At 34.2% G+C, this 13,488-nt stretch overlaps 1 protein-coding gene across 10 annotated transcripts in view; it reads left to right on the forward strand.

Annotated features, from left to right (window-relative positions):
* Fas3 (fasciclin 3) overlaps positions 1-13,488 on the forward strand; it is a 302,280-nt gene that overhangs the window by 6,535 nt on the left and 282,257 nt on the right. For 4 of the 10 annotated variants that reach the window (XM_067356989.1, XM_067356990.1, XM_012366297.2 and 1 more), the window contains exon 1: positions 3,391-3,762. The exons of 1 other annotated variant lie outside the window; for it this stretch is intronic. In XM_067356989.1, coding sequence (XP_067213090.1) covers positions 3,672-3,762 — 91 coding nt within the window. In that variant the 5' untranslated portion in view covers positions 3,391-3,671. Of the gene's footprint in view, positions 1-3,389; positions 3,763-13,488 lie in introns of those variants that run through there. 5 more of the 10 variants (XM_012366294.2, XM_012366300.2, XM_012366301.2 and 2 more) reach the window with 2 other exon arrangements.

Consider the following 13,488-nt stretch of genomic DNA (forward strand, 5'->3'; position numbering starts at 1 on the left):
ATTCACTTATGATACGACCGATTCGTACGACATTCGCGCATTTTACAAATACGAAATACTTTTAATTCGAAATAGACAATTCTGAAACAATCTCGAGCATTGCAAGCGTGAAATAACTCTATTGACAATCGACAAAATGTTCGACAAAGCAGCATCGCGAGTTAAAAAATCACGCGTCAATATCATGGAAAAATCTAATTATCACTTGCCTTTATTATCTCATCGATCGACAATGTATTCAAAGCATTTGACGCATGATTAAGAGCGCAATATACTTTCGAACGAATAAATAACGTGAAACATGACAGTTGCTCGTAACTTTGATCAATACTCTCGTCACTTCGGAAAGAGGTTAAAAAGTTCGAAAAGTAGAGGCAACTTTGTATCGATGCTCATCAAGAATACAGCGCGCAATATCTACTTAATCTAACCTAATACGCCGCGATGAACGAGTCAAACGACACGTAAAGGCGACCATGCACGAAATAAAATTGCATAACAATTATCTGTCAATTGATTCGAAATTTACTTGCATATGAAATTTACTTTGACTAGAAAAAATGCACGTAAAATGCACGATAACACATTCTTGTTTGCGAGTGTTATTGTCGTTATTGAATCATACTGATTACATTACAAAATATTTTGCGATATCGCATTTATGAACACGTTTAAATTTTCCGAAAGCATGCCGCGAATCATTTTTATATCGTATCGTAACTCATATCAATCAATTATGGTAGTAAATTTGTGCAACGGTCGCGGCAAAATTTCGTGGAGAATATGATGGGGTTAAACGCCGAACGAACGAATATTGTAAACATATTGTAACATGTTTGAATTAATGTTTACATTAATATTTGTTATTATTAATAGTTGTCTTACCACTGCGATCGTTGGACTCGATATACCCGATAATTGCATGTGGAATTTGTCCTAAAAACAGTACGATGCATTTTTGGCGGGATTTGCTCCGACGCGAAGCACTCGATCTGAGCTCAGTGCAGAGTGACGTCAGTGCAAGGTGACACCGTGAGTCAAAATAAGATTATAAATTAATGTTATCCGCAAAGATTTGTAGTTTATAATACCTTCAGCTATATATCTGCAATACGTTCAAAATGCTATCAATTAAATATTTCAAAATTTGGATGTTTTTTTCTTGTTACGGATTAATTCAGACCGTTGTAAAAAATAATTTGACTTACGTGGTTTCTTCTTGATGCATTGCGTCACTTTTAATAGCGCCAGTATCTGAACACACACTTATACGAAACTAATTATTTACTTATAATATGATCGATTCGTTCGACATTCGCGAATTGTACAAATACGAAATACTTTTAATCCGAAATAGACGATTCTGAAACAATCTCGAGCATTGCAAGCGGGAAATAACTCTATTGACAATCGACAAAATGTTCGACGAAGCAGCATCGCGAGTTAAAAAATCAAGCGTCAATATCAGAAAAATCTAATTACTATCACTTGCCTTTATTATCTCATCGATTGACAATGAATTCAAAGCATTTGACGCATGATTAAGAGCGTAATATACTTTCGAACGAACAAATAACGTGAAACATGATAGGCGCTCGTACTTTGATCAACACTCTCGTCACTTCGGAAACAGGTTAAAAAGTTTGAAAAGTAGAGGCAACTTCGTACCGATGCTCATCAAGAATATAGCGCGCGATATCTATTTAATCTAATCTAACCTAACACGCCGCGACGAACGAGTCAAACGACACATAAAGGCGACCATGCACGAAACAAAATTGCATAACAATAACCTGTCAGTCGATTCGAAATTTATTTCCATATGAAATTTACTTTGACTAGAAAAAATGCACGTAAAATGCAGGATGACACATTCTTGTTTCCGAGTGTCATTGTCGTTATTGAATCATACTGATTACATTGCAAAAAATTTTGCGATATCGCATTTATGAGCACGTTTAAATTTTCCGAAAGCACGCCGCGAATCATTTTTATATCGTATCGTAACTCATACATCAATCAATTATGATAGTAAATTCATGCAACGGTTGCGACAAAATTTCGTGGAGAATATGATAGGGTTAAACGCCGAACGAACGAATATTGTAAGCATATTGTAACATGTTTGAATGAATGCTTGCATTAATATTCGTTATTATTAATAGTTGTCTTACCACTGCGATCGTTGGACTCGATACACCCGATAATTGCATGTGGAATTTGTTCTCGAAAAAGTACGATGCATTTTTGGCGGGATTTGCTCCGACGCGAAGCACTCGATCTGAGCTCAGTGCAGAGTGACGTCAGTGCAAGGTGACACCGTGAGTCAAAATAAGATTATAAATTAATGTTATCCGCAAAGATTTGTAGTTTATAATATCTTCAGCTATATATCTGCAATACGTTTGAAATGCCATCAATTAAATATTTCAAAATTTGGATTTTTTTTCTTTGTTACGGATTAATTCAGACTATTGTAAAAAATAATTTGACTTACGTGGTTTCTTCTAGATGCATTGTCATTTGCCGAAGTAGCGTCAGTACTTTCGTTGTGTTTCGTTTGTTAAAAACAAGTTCCGCGCGCTAAAATTGTCGAGAATTGTCGAGATGAACGTTGATGCATGTTGATGAGAATGATGAACAATTGCCGTGAAGTATCAATTAACGAGTGCAATCGTGATTATGATGCAGTATCCGTTCGAATATTTCATGCGCCTAACCAAAGCGCATTGCGAATTTCAGTCGGATATCAGAAATATTGATTGAACTTTTGAAGCAAACAAGGTATTCGATAACAATTAGTTATTTTTTGATTTTCTGATGGTTTAATTGGAATATCTACGTTATACAGCAGTTTTATGATCTTTGTACCGCGCGAAGTTGCTACAGATCTGGAGATTTTTGTGTCGAGACATTTTGATGCATGTAGTAATTTTGCGTTTAGTTCTTGACGCTTCGCGTCGGTTTGGAATAGCAGTGGCGACATTGTTTCGTATGTTTCTCGTGTTTTTTCCTTAAAAACAAGTTTGGCGCGCTAATGATTGTCGAATTGAATAATTGCCGTGGAGTGTTAATTAACGGATGCAATCGCGATAAATATTCGTGGATTTTGCAATCGCGTTGTCCTAACATTGTTATTGTTAGCCTTAATGAATATTCCTGGCAAAGCCGATCAGTCAATGGAAGTTAACACGCTCATGGAGGAGATGTGTCATGTATGTACTGCATTCGTGGATTCAAGGATGATGCTTGGCTGCACGCGTTCTCCAAATAAACGCGTAGACGCGGGTGTACATTGCCGCGTGTGTGTGCGCGCGCATAGGTCAGGCTATGAACGAAAGTAGGTATACTCGGCTCGTTCGGGCGATCTCGGCTGGTTGCCGATGTCTCACGAAGCGCTCTGAAAGTAAAGTACGCGGCAGACGGTCTTCGCGCGCCGAACTCTCCGGTTGTTCTCGATTACAACTCTCTGTCTAGTTGAATCGACATTTCGCGACGTTGACGACACCGAAATTCGGATTAACGTTCGACGAGTGATTCCGCGGCACCGGATTGTCCGCGTTGATTTAACAGCGCCATCGATTTTGCGTACGAGTTTTGTGTTTATTTGCGACCGCGAAATACGTTGAAGTGGACTGCCGACTTGATTTTCGACAGTGCTTTTTTTTGTGATGTGCATGCAGGCGAGCAGCAATCTCAAGATGACGACGTTCACCTCCTGGGTCTATGTCTTCTTCGTGCTGTGTGCGTCGATTGTTAAAGGTGTGTGCAATATAATCTATATGATCGCCGTGGTGAAATCCCGTTATGATAAATGCTTTGATTTGAATTCATCGTCGACCGATAGCCACTAGAAATAATATGACTATGTGTTTCATCGTGACAAAACTGTGGCATGATAAACTCGATGGAATTCATTATAATGAGATTTTACCATGGCCTTAAGTTGTCGCATAACGCGCTTTTCCGGTGCGCGATCAAATTTACTTGAAGCAGTTCACCAATAAACACGCGATGGTAATCGTGCTATTAATCGTCACGTGAATATTATATTGTGGTGGTTTAGCGCATTCAGGAAAATAATCGAAAGGCGTAATTTTTTATTTTGCAATTTTTACCATGCGAAAGGCAAATGCATTTGGGCAAACGTCAGACAGCTCGCACGTAACATTTCCACTCTCGTCGCGAGGCATCTCAGCATCGCGAAGAAAAATTCGCGGGAAAGGGAAACTCGTGGGAAAACTCTATGCTTTGAAGTCGGTTGAAAGAAGCAAGGAAGACTTGATGTGCAGCGGTGCATCTTTACACCGTGTGCGCTCTGCGCGGAACGTGTAACGACGCGTCGACATACGAAATGAATATAAACGCTGCTAGCGGGAAATGCGAGCGCTCTCGGCATCGTAACCGAGATTATCTACCTCGTACAAGCGTGTCGTATCTACCGAGAATAAGATTTGACATTTTCCTGAATGCGTTCACCTCAAGCAAAACAAATTGGAAATGCGAGTAATGACGCGGTATAAACGTGACATTGACGAAATATTTCGCGGACAATTAATAGAACGGTGTGAACATAAATATGTGCAGAATTAATGGTCTAATATTAATATTATATATATATATATATAAAATTTATCGGTAAATGATTCGTAATGCGATATAGATAACACGCAAAATTCGTTAAAGTTACATGTTATAACAGATACGAAATTCGTACGCGCTCGTGGTCGGTATACACATATAATATCACACGTTAGATCCAGCAAATGATTTATTGCGCGATACAAATATATACAAGTCTTACAATCAGTTAAGATTGTAAGATGTGTGGTAAAATAATATGTGCAAATTCTGAAAGAATATTAATAACGCCTGAAAGCTATAGATACAATAAATACAAATTAAAGAAAAAAATTGAAAATGCAATAGAATACCTACAAAACTTTAGAAATGATTAATAGCTTATAATTATAAAATAAAAAATACGGAGATTAATATTTTAATTAATGTAACACACATTAAAAAAAACGATTATGAGCGCAATACAGCATATTGTTCTATTGTGCGGTATTTGTTCGCTTTTAAAATGAAATAATTTCTTGTAGCAACATATCAGATTAGAACGAATCGATCATCGAGTCAGATAACGGAACATAGTAGAGATCGCAATTGTGCGTTCGCTTTAAAGTTGTATAGCGCAAACGTGTGTGTTTCCCGTTCAGAGAATAATGCAATAGTAAAATATAATTTAGGAAAATATAAATAATAATTATAATAAATATTTCAAATATTTTGAAATTATATAAATTATTCTTTCGAACGATTCAATTTAATATAGCGATTTTGTTTGAAATATTGCTAGATGACTCAATTTTAAAGTACAGCAGAATTATATCAAGAATTAATTCGTTTATAAAGATAATTTTTCGTAGTTGCTGTCTGTAGAATCGATTTCTCAAAAAACTTGCGAAACGTGCTTAAAAAATATCAAGTTTTCTATTTTTATAGCGTTAATAATTGATAACTTGTCGTGTTGTTATTCTGAAGTCTATTTTTTAATCAAATATTATACATCAGGAGATATCTCAAAAGCAAGTTGTGTCATTCTCAAGATGAAAAGCGATTCATTCGCGTCATTTTGTAAGATTTTTAATATTTTCATGGAATTATAATCGAATTAAAGTATTTAATTAAGAATTATGTGTATTTATATATAAAATTTATGCTTTCGCGCGCATTTTCACACTTTGTAATTATAATTGATTTTACGGTTTATCATTTTCAAACTTATTACACATTAAACCACTGCGCTAAATAAATTCAATATATGGTCTATTTGCATTGAATATTGAAAATAGCTTGCTAAATTTGAAGTAATTATAATTGTTTACTTTGCTTATTAATAATTATTTGTCAGATTTATACTGAGATCTCTCGTGAATTGTGGCATTGTATATGACCTTAGGCGTTCTACGCTATTTAAATATTTTAATTTAAATGATTTTCTATTAATCGATATGAAATATTAGCGAACAACGTGATAAGGGTCGGTTGGATGAACAAGTAACGTTACGATGTAAATGAAGAAAATTTCTCGTTACCTGCGCGTGAATAACTTGTCGCAACCCATTAAGGCTTTGGACCAGAATGTTGATTATTTTGCAATTATCGCAATTGTTGTTTTTAAGAATGGAACTTAAATAATTATAATCTTTAAGTACAAAATTAGAAATATGAAGAATAAAACAGTTTTAATACTATTGAACACTTTTATTGCAAAATTTTTAAATACAACAAAGATACATTGCATTTTTCATTTAAATTAATGAAAAATTAGTTGGGTGAGTGTTAAATATCTAATAAAAGACTCAACTTTCATGTAAATTAGAAGCAACCGAAGTATATTGATTGGATTAAAGTTATTTCCAGGTCAAGTTAGTACAGTGTTATAGATCGAAATATTTCGCGTTATAATATATATTTGGTCATGCGATTTTAATGGTGTTCTTCTTTCTGCTTGTTATATCATTTGAATTCGATTACCATGCAAAATGATACATGCTCGAAATCTATTTTCTATCTTCTTTTTCTCTCTTCTTTATCTCTTATTCTCTCTTCTTTATCTAGTTATGTTATTTCTTGTACGCGATATGATATAAAGCAACGTAAAATAAGTCCGATTGTTATGGAACAAGCATAAAGCAAACCCAATAGCATACATTTATTGATCTTCAGATTACGCGAACAACGACTGATACTATTATTATCTTATTTTGCTATTTGATATGATCCACGAAGAATCGTTTATATTGAGATACGGATTTTATGCAGATTATGATATTTATCTTTTATTTTAGCAAGAGAAGTTTATATTATTCTTAATAAATTTTTAAATATTACGAATTTCTCGTGTATACGACATTAATATTATATGAGGTGATGAATCCGCTATGCAATGTTTGCTTTTGTCAATCCGTTTTTTTAAATAATATTGAATAAGATTGAATAAGAGTATTCGGAACATGGAGATTTAAAAAAAAATTGTTAATATAATTTCGAATATGTAATATTCACTTTCGATTGTTTGTCGAATGAATATGTTACGATGATCGATTCTGGATGTGTATAATATTTCGTGGAAAATTATGAGGTGTAAAAGTGCCACGCGTATATCAATATCGCGTGCGCGTCGTCATAAAATGATCTGCTTATACGCTTCGGATATGGGGGAAAGTTTAAGGTCACATTTACACAAAAGTCGCCTTTCGCTTAATGTCACGATTGAGCTCGTGCTCACCTTGAGCTGTAAGTAAAGGTCGATGTAAATCTGATGCAATTGCAAATGTTAGTCGTGGGACGTCACTATACTTGCAGGAGGGCGTAAGGTGCATTCCAAATAAATTTCTCGCTGTGTCTTGCATTTCTGAGATATTGCGACGAGTGAGGCTTATGTACTTTACACGCAGAGAAGTTCACGCGTAGACAGTTCACGCGAGAGGAAACGTAATTTTATAAGCGCAATTGTTGCAGATGACGTCATATGCTTGACGACGAATTATTATGATTTCCACTAACGGTGATTATGCATGTCGTAACCTAATTCTAAGGACGGAGTGAGTCACTCTATCGTTGATCGCGAGTTATTGGTATGCTTTGACTTGGCTTGTAAATGCAACGTGCATTCGTAAAGGATGTGTGAATGCAATGTGCATTTATAAAAGATATCAATGATAAACCTTGAAAATATATTGTATTTTTTTTTTTTTTAATTTCTTAAGGATTCTAATATTCTTTTAACAAAAATTTAAACTAGCATATAATAATTAACATAATTTTTTTATAATAAAAGAGTTTGAGCCAAGCTATTTTCAATAAATATTTTATCCGGCTTTATTTTTAAGATATTTAAAAATTAAAAACCTATGAGAAATAAAAAAAGAGTCTTATCGAAGTATTGCAGTGGATAAATTGGAAATCGAATTGCATTAAAGTATACATTTGTCATTTTTATTCACTAATATTGATGTTTAGCTTTTCTAGTAGAATAAAGGAACTATTTTAGACTATAAATTTTGTAACTATTGCTAAATTAAGTACTTTTAGTTTACTTTTATATCCATTACTTACCAATTCTGGCTTAAGCGATTAATTGTAAATTATGGGATAATTTATATATTCTACGATTCTGGTATTTCTATTTAAAGTAGAACGAATGATGAGTAAAGAGCAAGCATTCCGATCCAAAAGTCAATATAAGATATCAGCAATGTTCTTTTATTAGCTGTGTATTTTTGGGAACGCGAGTAAAGTAGAACGATTTATGCAATTCTAATTGAACATCGAATTTTCGAGGAATCATATTTATTATTAATATAATGTTTTTTATTTTAAGATCTATAAATCTGTTGCTCATCTATTTTCAGAATTTCGTTATTTTACTAGTATCCGTGGAGAAAGAGTTTCATCTTTCGTATTGTAAAATGATATAAAACGTTAATGGCTGAAAAAAGCTACGGAAAAAAAAATTGTTTTCGTTGTTACTTGGTTGTTCTTCACAATTCATTACATCCAGATGCGTATTTTGTATTTTCGCGAGAGACTATCGGTCGTCGCAAAGACTGCAAAAATATGGCAGAAGGTGAAGGGAAATTTTCGAAAGCCAGTAAAAAATGTTCCCTTGTTTGAATAAGGGAAAATGTTTACCGACAAACAGTGTAACAATGGGAAAGAAATGAAAGAGAGTAAGTGAGAAAGGACAGTAGAGATACAGAGATAGAGACAGAGAAAAAGAGAGTGTAATACAGGGATGATATTGTTCGGAAAGAGGAAGTCAGTGACTGAGGGTTTAAATTCGATATCTGATACACGCGCGGTTGTTAGCAAAACTATACCTGCGGGTTGATAAACACGAAAGAATTCACTCTCTGCTCGGCTCTCACGGCGAGAGTGTATTTGAAAATTTTTCGTCTCCGTTCAGACATACAATTACGGCTGAACGCGGTCGAGTTCCAAGTTTGTTTTGTAAACTGAATAGCCACGAAGTTGTGAGCCGATAGTTGTTTTTAGATTTTGCGGAAAATGCATTGTTTCTTTATCCGCTTTGAGGATTTTCCGCTGGATAAATATATAGTGGATCTTTTACAAACTCTACAACGCGATACGTGCTGTTAAGCAATCTTATCAGATATTATTCGGAGCGATGAGGCAAGGCAGAGGACGTTATCGCACTACTTGCTCGGAGCGTGCACTTGTCAAAACAAAAAACCAGTCTATAATCACATAAGCTTTAACTTCTATAATTATGTTTGTTTTATGCGAAGTAAATCAATTGAATAAACTACAAATTTCAACACAATTTCCACTTATTCATGTTTTGATCGGTGATTAGCTTCTGATATTAACAGAATAAATTTTTATTACATCGTTGCTATTGCTGTTGTTTTTGCGATACCGATTATAATCGGTAGTTTGCATAATTTGCGTCTACAAATTGAAGATAATGTGTTTTACATTGACAGTGATATTTAGTGATGATATGTACGGTGGTTAAAAATAGTACATTGAGAAAATCAAATAAATAAAATGGATAAAATAAAATAGATAAGATAATTATAGTAAAAACTAGAAATTGCGTAAAACACGGTACTTATTATAATTTAGTTGCTTAAATGTCAAACAATAGCTAAAATATCGACGCTTGGTGAATGTATCTTAAAGCGTTGAATCGAAGACGCTGATGTCAGCGATCGTTGAATAACCATAATGTCATTGCTCGGTTATCTTACAATGCATGTTTTAAGTGTAGAAGAATGTGGGTTATGAAACAAGTCGCTTGACCTAATTAACCGAAATTGTCCTATGTAACTTGAGCATCTATTAGACGATGTATGTAAATGCTGTTTACAGAAAATGAGAGAGAAAGAAAAAGAACTATATATACTCCAAATTAATATGTATCTTCTTTAATATTAAAATATTACGCGAAATTAACATTTAAAGATCGTTTTTTGTTGTACTTGATTGCATTTTTCAAATTGTTTTTCAATATTTCGTAATATATTGAAAATTCATAATATATGACTTATCGATCAGCATAATAGAACTTTTTTTTTATCATTTTGTGATTGGTGAAATATAGCCATACAGTCATTAAGATTGAAATGATTCAAAGCATACATTTCTATAAATTCCTAGTATTCGGTGCAGAAAACGATTCTAAGAATAGTATAATTGTGCGGATAATGAATAATACTTTGACGCATAGTTTTACAATGCATACTATTAATGACACATCCGAAAGTCATTGACAATTATAATGAGGTTATGATGTATAACTCATCTAATATTTTTACAGTGTAACACTGTATTCTATTTTAACTATTTTAGAAAGCACTTTTTTATGACGCTATTTCAAAGAACAGAATTATCCCAAGTAAAATTATTTTTCTTACCTTCATTCATTAAAGAAAACAGAACAGTAAGACAACCAAAAACTTACGTAGTAATTTGCTATTTTATGTTGTCATAAAAGTGAATATTTCAAGTAACATTTCTAAAACTTTCTAATCTTTTATTTTTTTAATAAGAATTATATAATTATATAGAATTTAACTCTCTAATAAAATATATAATATAATTATTCAAAAGTATTTAGAATAAATGGTATAAAGATGTATTATTGAGTATTTGCTTACAGTCGACGTACAGGAGAACGCTCTCGGTACGCGCTGAGTGCAAGCGTACGAATGAGCACTCATTTAACCTGTTTTCATGTTAGACTTTATAGCTAATTCGGAGTTTATCTTTTTGTAGCAGAATTCTAATGGCAAGTAATTATTTGCCGTAAATTTGTTCCGTTTTAGCAATTTGCTTGAAATTAAATTTAATTACAATTTTATTATTGACATTCTCGACATTATCGAATATTTAATTTCTATGCTTTGCAATTAATGCACCGTTACGTATATACAATATATTTTTATTTTCGTTAAAAATCTTTCACTGAAATATGTTAATGGTTTTGAAATCTTTTCGAGTAGCTACATTTATTATCTTTTATCTCTCGAAGTAAACCTGTTGTTCATGAAGCATGTCAGATAACGAACGAGCGCGATCGATGAGGCATAAACCTAAGCAGGTCGGATGCGTCAGTTCGAGAGGTGAAACGCCCCGTCATGAGAGAAATTATATGTCAGGTGTGCTCTAGGTACTCTGCGTACACATGTGTCCCCTGTGAATTCGCACACAGTTGCGCGTATACACATTTACGGGACCAACAGGTTACCTCGTGAAACAGGTTCGGTGACTATTTTTGGCGGCTTACCCTACTGCCGCTTAAACTCCTCAAATTACATTCAACGAATTAGGCGTTCTCTTTCTCCACTTGTAACTTCCTTTGTTTGCCCTCGGCAACGTGTTTTGGTATTCCTAGCGGTCGGCAGGCGTGAACTGTTAAATCGAAACGGTTGTGTGGCATAACTCGCATATGTTCCGTTGGCACATGGTCGCTGTAGGAATTTCACTCGAGGGGGTCTACCGAAATTTCTCACAGTTTTGCTTATTTCAGACAAACTGAAACTGCAACTATGACGAAATCTCTTACTCTAACATTAGATATCACGACTTCGCGAACTACGCTGTTACGCGTAGAATACTCTCAAAACTTCACGTATCTTCACTAACTTTGCTATTTCGCCTATAAAAACTTACTACATTCAAGTTTCTATTTTTATAGCACACTATAAAATTTACATTTTGCATTAATTCTAAAACTTTAATCATAATATAATGTATTTACTATAAATTTTATAATAATTTTAATTTAATGTTATTAAAGTTTTGAAACATTTTTAACATTTTCATGATTATTGGCACATATTTCTTATTTGATATTTTTAATATAAGTATTTTCTATAATAATTTAATCAAAATTTTTCTGTGAATTTAAAAATGCACTATTGCAAGTGCATATCTTTCTTTTCTTTTTACATTTGGAAATTATATATAAATAAATGAAAGTGATTTGCAATTGCGCTACCTAATGTTTAATGACAGAATAAAAGATATTGGCGAATAAAGCAGTCTGTACCGCGGGATTGTGCTTTGAAAACTTTATAGTTCCTTCAAATATACTGTTCAACTCGCACACATACATCACAGACGTAACTATATACATAGATATATTGTACATTGCACAGTACATACATTTACAACCGATGCTTTTAATATCTATCTACATCTACATATTGCATGCGCAGCAGATTATGTGTGCATCGATATCGTGTATTTATACCGTGACATCCGTGCGGTAGTGTTTTCTAATGCATCGTGAGAGCTTCGAGAGTCACTGCGAAAATACGCGCTATCACTGATCGCACTATGTTCGACCACGCATAATTAATGAAATGCAGATCCAGGAGGATAACAAATTACGTGTACTTTTGTCTCATTGGGGAAATGACTCGAGCTCTTCACTCGTCGGTATCTCATGCTAGAAAACGCGAACAAGTATGAAATGTGACCTTTAATCATCTTAGGTATTTCAGTTATCCGTATTAACTCTCCGCAGGGTTCAAAAAGAGGTATAAATTCCGGGGATTACAAAATAAGAAGCTTTCGATATAAAAGGAATTATGCGGCTTTATGTCAAAAAGAAACTAGACTTTTAACATTCTTTCTACACAAGAAAATGTGACCTTGTTTTATATTATGAATGGAGCAGTTCGTTTCATTCTGTTTAACAATGATTAAACTGACTTATAATTATAATTTATTGGCATATAATGATATGTACAATACATTAATTTTTCCTTTTTTTCGGACATTGTAGAGATCTTCGGTGATTCTTTTCTTACATAATAAGATCGTATGTAATACACAAACTATATAAATAATAATATTAATCAATTTGGAGTAATATACATCTTTTGGAAGATATTTGCATAGTGAATGCTGAAGAATATTAAATTTACGAAATTTTTTTAAACACAGATATTTGTAATTATTTATGTGGAATTTATTTTTGGGAAAAAAATCACCAATAAGATGTACGCTATACGTTGATAGTAGTTCGTACTTTAGAACACGAGAGAAATTAATATGAAAGAGAGGAGAGAGAGAGGGCAGCGTGAACTCGACGAATCGACTGATGAATTCACCGACGAGAAACTCGAGTGCCGCTGCAGCAGCCGTTGCAGATAAGTCCGACAACTCGGTTATGCGGTTCGCTAGTCTTCGCTAATCAACGGGCACTTGCGTAGAGCTTAATTGTACGTGAGCAGATGAAAGGAGGATATTGACCCGGCCTAATGAGCACATGGTCACGGAAAGGGACCTCGTAAAGAGCAGCACGCGAGCCAGCCGAACGCTTGTCCGCCGCGACTTTCCCTCCACCATGATTACGCAACGGCGTTTCGTTGCACGCGCGTCAGCGCGTTGCCAGCGTATTTTTCCGCCGTGACGACGAATAGTTCGTGTTCTCCTCTTTCG

The sequence above is a fragment of the Linepithema humile genome, chromosome 6, assembly GCF_040581485.1.
Source record: "Linepithema humile isolate Giens D197 chromosome 6, Lhum_UNIL_v1.0, whole genome shotgun sequence".
Lineage (NCBI taxonomy): Eukaryota > Metazoa > Arthropoda > Insecta > Hymenoptera > Formicidae > Linepithema > Linepithema humile.